The sequence below is a fragment of the Monopterus albus genome, unplaced genomic scaffold (assembly GCF_001952655.1).
Source record: "Monopterus albus unplaced genomic scaffold, M_albus_1.0 scaffold95.1, whole genome shotgun sequence".
NCBI lineage: Eukaryota > Metazoa > Chordata > Actinopteri > Synbranchiformes > Synbranchidae > Monopterus > Monopterus albus.
In genome coordinates this window covers 109,547-116,591 of record NW_018127975.1, presented here as the reverse complement: position 1 = coordinate 116,591, position 7,045 = coordinate 109,547, and the positions used below count along the sequence as shown (strand labels likewise).

General features: G+C 39.3%; 2 protein-coding genes across 3 annotated transcripts in view; both read left to right on the top strand.

Moving 5' to 3' along the window:
* Positions 1-11: 11 nt before the first annotated feature.
* On the top strand, positions 12-2,119 carry LOC109965066 (ice-structuring glycoprotein-like). Its single transcript, XM_020608802.1, has 4 exons — positions 12-179; positions 353-452; positions 1,151-1,550; positions 1,938-2,119. The coding sequence occupies exons 3-4, from the start codon at positions 1,151-1,153 to the stop codon at positions 2,018-2,020; spliced, it is 483 nt and encodes a 160-aa protein (XP_020464458.1). The 5' UTR covers positions 12-179; positions 353-452; the 3' UTR covers positions 2,021-2,119.
* A 1,535-nt stretch (positions 2,120-3,654) lies between these two features.
* Positions 3,655-7,045, top strand: part of LOC109965064 (paired amphipathic helix protein Sin3a-like) — an 18,206-nt gene continuing 14,815 nt past the window's right edge. Inside the window, exon 1 of one of the 2 annotated variants that reach the window (XM_020608800.1) lies at positions 3,655-4,138. The gene's annotated coding sequence lies outside the window, so the exon portion shown is untranslated. The remainder of the gene's footprint in view (positions 4,139-7,045) is intronic. The other variant, XM_020608799.1, reaches the window with a different exon arrangement.

The following is a 7,045-nucleotide window of genomic DNA, read 5'->3' as shown; positions in this document are numbered from 1 at the left end:
CGAGATGCACCATCAGGGAGCAGCAGCTTCATCAACAGGACCATTGGGTCCAGGATCGACCAGCTGGACCTCTATGTTTTTTCCAACTGTAGCGTGGCTCAAGCTGAGCTCATAGTGACCAAATGTCTTGCATCTGAGACGGATAACTTCACACAGTCCCAGCCCATTGTACAGCAAGGGTCAGTGACAGTCAACTTGTCTGAGTTAGTTTGAGGTTACCATTGTGCAAAGGAAGGATACTGTATGAAATAGTGTGGAAGAAATACTGACTCTGCTTTGGCTGCACAAGCCACATGTAAAATTGAAACATATCATATAAATTACAGTAATTCTCTTGCACTTTCTTTTCCAGGTGTGTGAATTCTAACAACGCAATAAATATTATTACAGCAGAAAACAATTTGAAGGTTTACCGCATTAATTTGGATGCCCTGCGGTACAGCGGATCAGAGGTGTGTGCTCTCATACAATACGCACATACAACACATTTGCAGTTCACCTCTTCTGTGTAGTCTTTTCACTGTAAATGTCCAAAAACAATAAGCATGGAAGATAAAACTTGATGACTTTGGTAATTTGTGGATGTTGCCTGTTGTGTCAGCATGAAATTGACATTTGTGGTTTGGTGTGAAAGTTCTTGACAATTACTGGGTGGAGTGCCTTGAAAATTCTCCCAGATACAGTATTTTGACATGAAGTAAATTGAAATAATTTTCGTGAACCCTGAACTTTTCCCGAATCACCATCAAATTACTTTCTTCAGTAGTTTATGACCAAATAACAGTAAAACTAATGACATTCCTATCGGCCTCAGCTGCGTTATATTTTTCACTAATGAGCAAATGTTATCATTCTAACACACTAATTTGCAATGGCAACCAAGTTAAATATTATCAGCATTCTTATTCTAAGCTGACATTAGCATTCAGCTTAAAGCATCACTGTGTCTAGGTACAGCCACAAAGAGCCACTAGCATGGTCTTATTCAGACATCCCAAAACTCATTTCAGGGAGATGCCAACACCACAACTTTTGTCAAGTCAGTGATTCATGTCTTTTAAATAGCTGAAGTTGTGAAGTGTAAAAATGTTTTTAAGATGTCACTCTACACTACTAACTCTGTCTACTATATGTATTTTGTGTTGTGCAGATGTATGTCCAATGCACAGTCAATTTGTGCATTGCCACCAGTCCCACTCAGAAGTGCCCTGATCTGTGCTCCACCCGCTCCATTGGCTCAGTGCTGATCAACAGTGTGTTTTCAAGAACCTACACCATCACCTCAGGAGCTGTTAGCCTTGTGGTCCTTCCTCCTGATCCAGACACAACCACACCAACTACAACTACTGCTATTGGTGCTCATGCTCCTACTCCTGCTACTACTTTGGATCATCATATGCCTGTTCCTGCTACTCCTGCTACCGCTGCTCCTCATGCCGCTGCTCCTGGTGCCGCTGCTCCTGATGGTGCTACTACTGCTGCCCCTGATGCTGCTACTACTGCTGCCAGTATAAACATTGCAGCGGCACAGAACAGCACCACTGCACATGGTAAGCTTTCTTTTAAACAAGCCTCAGTCTCTTTGTTTTTTACGTTATAATAATGAAATATCAGTCCACTGACTTGTGAATTACATTGTTAAATGCTAACTGCCAACAGCATATAGAGGGAAACCAAACCACACAATGCTTTGGCCCCCACAAATAAGTTAGAATGTGAATTTCATGGCCCACTTTTATTATTCATGCAATTAACAATAACCTTTCTTTTGAGCCATTAAAAAAAAAATTAATAATTTAAGTAATTATTTGTGTTACATAATTTTACTGTACTGTCCTTTTAATGTCACTTTATATAAAGTAAATGTATACCCTAATGCACACGAGTGAGCTCCAAATACAATTATAACTCTGGTAACTTCTCCTCTTCTCTTGCAGCTCCAGAACAGGCCTCAGCCATGGCAGCAGGAGTAATTTTGACAACTGTCAGCATATTTCTTCAAAGCATCTTCCTTTACTGAACAATGCTACTGTGCAATGAGCTGACACATCTAGCACTACATTTGTTTGTTTGGGGCCTTTGAAATTTGAATTCCACACATTTTTCCACAGTAGACTTTTAGGTGATTACAGTAATTCTCTTGCACTTTCTTTAGACTCTTGGGTATTTCAGAGAAGCAAGTAAAACTGTGCATGTACAGTCAAAAGTAGTCATTGTATCTTTGTATTTCAGCTCATCAGAAGTGATAGGATGCCAAAGGGTGTGCCACAGATTGTGGTTGTGCAGTAAAATACTCTGCCCAAAATGGGACTTTATTTTTAATTTGCTTATATGAGGAGGCCTAATGTTTTTGAGTCTGGGAACTTTGTTGCATGCCATCTTCCTGTCTTTCCCCTCACCTCCTGTCAGCATACAATGTTATTGGAATATTATGATGGCTAAATAATGAAATTCAGACTGTGTTGGTGGGTGTTCATAAGAGCAGGAGATAACAAATACTCTCATACGCCTTGTGTATAAACTCCTGGTATAATAATGTATATGATATTGAACACTTCAAACTGAGTCTTGTGTTTTGTTTAGCTGTTGTTGCAAAGCTGTACTGGTTGATGATAAAGAATGTAAAAAATACTACACATTAAGAAGAAGCCAGTTTGTACAACAAAACAAAGTATTATTTTGAAAGGTGGAGCATCTTTTTATACTATATAACATATTAGTTTATTTTCTTAATCATTGACATTATTCCCATAATGCACAGAAAATGTTAATACCTATACTGCTACTAATGCAAATATTTATTATAGAAAACTTTTCAAAAACCAAGTTACAAAGCCTTTCACATAACAAACAAAACCCAACCCAACATTTAAAAATCATGTTGAATAACCTACTGGTAACTTAATTAACCTAGCATGAATGCACACCTAAAATACAGGTGCTGGTCATGACAAACTAAATCAAAATGAGAAAAATGACTGAACACTGAAAGTTTACATGATATATGTAATATATATTATAGTGGACATTTTGATCCATCAGTTTTCTTTAAGGCATGTAAGAGATTAGTAAGTCTCGCAAGTAAGTCTTACAAGTCTCTTACATGCCTTGAAAAAAATACCGATGGGTCATTTTTTTAAAAACATGTAAGCTTTCAGTGTGTGGTCATTTCTCTCATTTTTATCTTAAAGATGACAAACCTGCAATGTAAACCAAAATCCATCAAAATGAATTAGAAAATTCCATAATAAAAATGTTAATAATAGAAGACAACTCCATATGTTTGATAACAGCTAAGTGTATAAAAAAAAAAAACTATGAAAAATAAAATACCCCTCCACAACAAATGTACTAATTATAAATACTCGTATAATCAGGTTGAAGGTGTGTGTGGACTAATACTAACCATCATTTAACCTGAATATGGAGCTTCCATGCTCACCCATTCTTTGGCACATTTAATGACGTATTGGTAACTACTATCATAGAAAGCTTACACCTGCAAATATTCACACTTGAGCTGCTGTTACCAGTGAATTTGTCTGTATTTTTAACCAAAAGTGCTAAAACAGTGAATCAGCTATCAAAACTGTTGCCATTAATTTTCAGTAAATTGGGTATTTCAGCTACACAGTAGGCTGCTGATTAGTTGCTGGTGCATGAGTAAATAATGAAACTGCTGTTTATAAAGGGGGTCAGTAGGCGCCCAACAACTTTCCCTGGGTCCCCCCCTAGGAGGAACCGGAAGACCAACATGTAGGGTGTGGCGTAGACAGTGCAGATAAACCTGCACTTGGCATGACCATAAACTAACTTGACGCTTTTAACTAGAAAGATACTGGCTCACTGCATTTACAGTACTTGTTTTTATAATGGAGAGCTGACCAATCCCCGTTCACACTGGGAGGAGACTAGTCCGCCTTCAGGACACGCCTCTATGTTCAAGGAACACCGCTTCATACATACACTGTTGTTAGCGACGTAGCCACTACGGCCAATTTCATTTTTGACATTTCCATTTGCAACCACTCCTCAGAAGTTCACTTTTTTGTCACAACCAGGCGAATGTACGGGTGGTTTACTGGTTGGACAGCGCTACACTGGTGTCTGAAGTTGTTGCTGGCGGCAGCCCTGCGAGGTAAGTTAAAACAATGTTAGCCAGTTAGCCGAAGAAACATGTAACGTTAAGCTACCAGTGAGGGTTTTTGTTGTGCTAATGTACCATTTACTTAGCCGCTGCATAGCTTTAACCTTGCAGAACAAACCAGATAAGTTAACACTAGCTGCTTTTCTGTTACGACTTTACATTTTGGTGTTTTCTTTGTGCTCGAGCTAAACAAAGTGGGATTTCAGAAGCGATTATGTTACCTTGCGGAGTCTATAACTTTGTCAAGCTAGTCTCTATAGAGGCTGCTATGCTAGCAGCGGCGACCATGAATTAGCTGACATGCTAAAGCTCAGCAGACCAATGTGACAGCACGCATTTAGTTTTAGTTTGTTTTTGCTATAGCAAATTTCCCTGTCAATGTCAGGGTTGTTATGAGAGAAACGTGACTGACAGAGAAGCCGTTTGTATGACCGCTGAGTATTTTACTGTTGAACTTCTAGCGTAACTTAACGTCAATGATGTATAAGCTAATGTTAGCTTGATGGCTTGTTAGCGTTCTTCCTCACCAAACCAGCTAGCAGTGACAATAATTACCGACCGTCTAGCTTCATATACCCTGGTGTAAGGATATGTTACAAACTAAAAACCCGACTGTGTTTTCGCGTTATCAGCTGCATTTTCCTTTCGACATCTACCTAACTGAAACGGTAACGTGAGTTAGCCAATATGTTCAGTTCATCTGGATGTTTAAGCAAAGTCGCGTTTACTTAGGACTGCCAGCAAGGACGTGACAGACACTAACCCACACTCAGTGCTTCTTTCTGTCAGCCCGCCTTTAGTCTGCAGACAGTAAAGGTTAGCTTGCTTGTCACATAACTTCGAGCTCGGACGAAAGCCAACGCCAGCCATCATCAGACAAGCGGACAGCTCACTGAAAACCGATCGCGTTTTAAGCTCTGTGTTTGGCAGAGGGGGAGGGGACGAGGCAGGGCTACAGCGAGCGAGCGAGCGTACGTGCGAGAGAGAGCGAGACAGCGCCTCATGCCTGCGGAGGGTTGGCTGGCACATAATGTTAGCTTTTTGTAGCGATATTCAGCAAATCTCGCCGCTTTTACTGTCTGCCATATTTACTTAGCGTTTCAGCAAAGAATATTTGATGCTGGATATGCTACAGACACGATCTCGGCGACTGAAGACCGAACGCTCAACCACCATGTTTTCGGAAGTCGGTGTTGCTGGGCAGTGAGGCACAATGTCTGCTCTCCACTGAGCAAATGCAATGACGCTTGCTTAGGGACCATCAGTCAATTAGTTATCTGTATTTTTACGTGTAGAGTGTGCTGAGCCACATAGAGCTTAAATGCGTGTTAGCCATTAAGTCATCGTTATATAAATAAATAAATGAACAGATAAAAATGTCAGCACTTGGAGGTAATTCATGTATAGATAGCCCAAAGGAATCTTAATCTCAGGTGCATGGGCAAAAATGCTGATGATTCTCCTAAAGTTGATTTGTTGGCCCAATAAATCAGCTTTGTGAGCATTACTGGTGTGCAAGTTTGTCTTTTTTTAATGTTATTCATTTATTTATTTATTTTGATGCTTATAGTTTCAGCCTGCTCCACTGTAACAAACACCACAAGTTTAATATTAGACTAATCCATAGGTAATAATATAATGATCAACAATATAACATTCAAGGTGACTGTGTCTTTGCATCACAATCATATTTATTTATGGAAACAACCAAATTTGACCAAAGTTATCTGGGTCTAAACAAGTTGATTAATCACAAGATCCACATAGACAGAGGCTAAATGTCTTAGCTAATATGTAATCATCAAATTGGGTTACTTTTTTTATGCATTGACTAGCATAGCAGTGGATCATATTTTTCAACATCTCTGTATTGTTCTCACTAATAATAGCTAGATTATTTTTTAACAACTAAACTTTATTAGAAATGTTAGACTGTGCTAAAATCAGCATGTGCAGCCAATGTAGGGTAAATGTTTTAAACTTAAAATAAGATTTTATTATACTATCAGTAAATGTACTTATGTACCAATATCTCAAAGTTGATGTCTGCAATCAGAGTTGTGAGTCCCTTGTTGTCTTTGTAAACTGAAAAGTAGAAGCAAACTGTGGTGTGTGTGTGAACACAAAGCATTTACTGGGACCAAATAAAAGGGTAAGACACAATGGTGAAAACTGATTGTAGAAATGGATGGATTGTGCTTGTTAAAAATTATTTCTTTTATAGTACTGAAGAACCTATGGACATCTGGTGAATGATATGCACATTGAACATCCATCCATCCATTTTCCATACCGCTTAGTCCCAAACGGGGTCACGGGGGGCTGGAGTCAATCCAAGCTAGCTGCGGGTGAGAGGCATGGTACACCCTGGACAGGTCGCTGGTCCATCGCAGATCTACATTGAACACTTTGATAATTATTCATCTATTCCTCTGTATTTATGTGCTTCTTAGATGCCTCCAAAACTTTTGACCGAGTGAATCACAGGAAATTATTCCAGAAACTGTGTGACGCCCAAGTTCCTAAATATATAGTGAGATGTTTGTCATACTGGTATGCCCACCAGACTATGTCTGTTAGATGGGATAACTGTATATCTGCGCCTTTTCAGACCGATAACGGCGTAAGACAAGGTAGTCTGCTTTCCCCAATTTTGTTTAATTTTTACATGAATGATCTGTCTAAAGAATTAAATATGTGCAGAACGGGATGTATGGTCGGTGACAAAGTTGTGAATCATTTAATGTATGCAGACGACCTTGTGATTTTTAGTCCCAGCTCAGCAGGTCTTCAGCAGCTCTTGAACGTGTGCTCAATGTTTGGGGAATGTCACGATGTCAAGTATAATGCTGTCAAAAGTGTCATTATGATATGCCGTACAAACGAGGACAGGTCCCT

Excerpts from the sequence above, each read along its gene's own strand:
- LOC109965066 (XM_020608802.1), top strand. The coding sequence starts at position 1,151 with ATGTATGTCCAATGCACAGTCAATTTGTGCATTGCCACCAGTCCCACT. Across the intron at positions 1,551-1,937 it reads GAACAGCACCACTGCACATG|CTCCAGAACAGGCCTCAGCC; the intron begins GTAAGCTTTCTT and ends CTTCTCTTGCAG.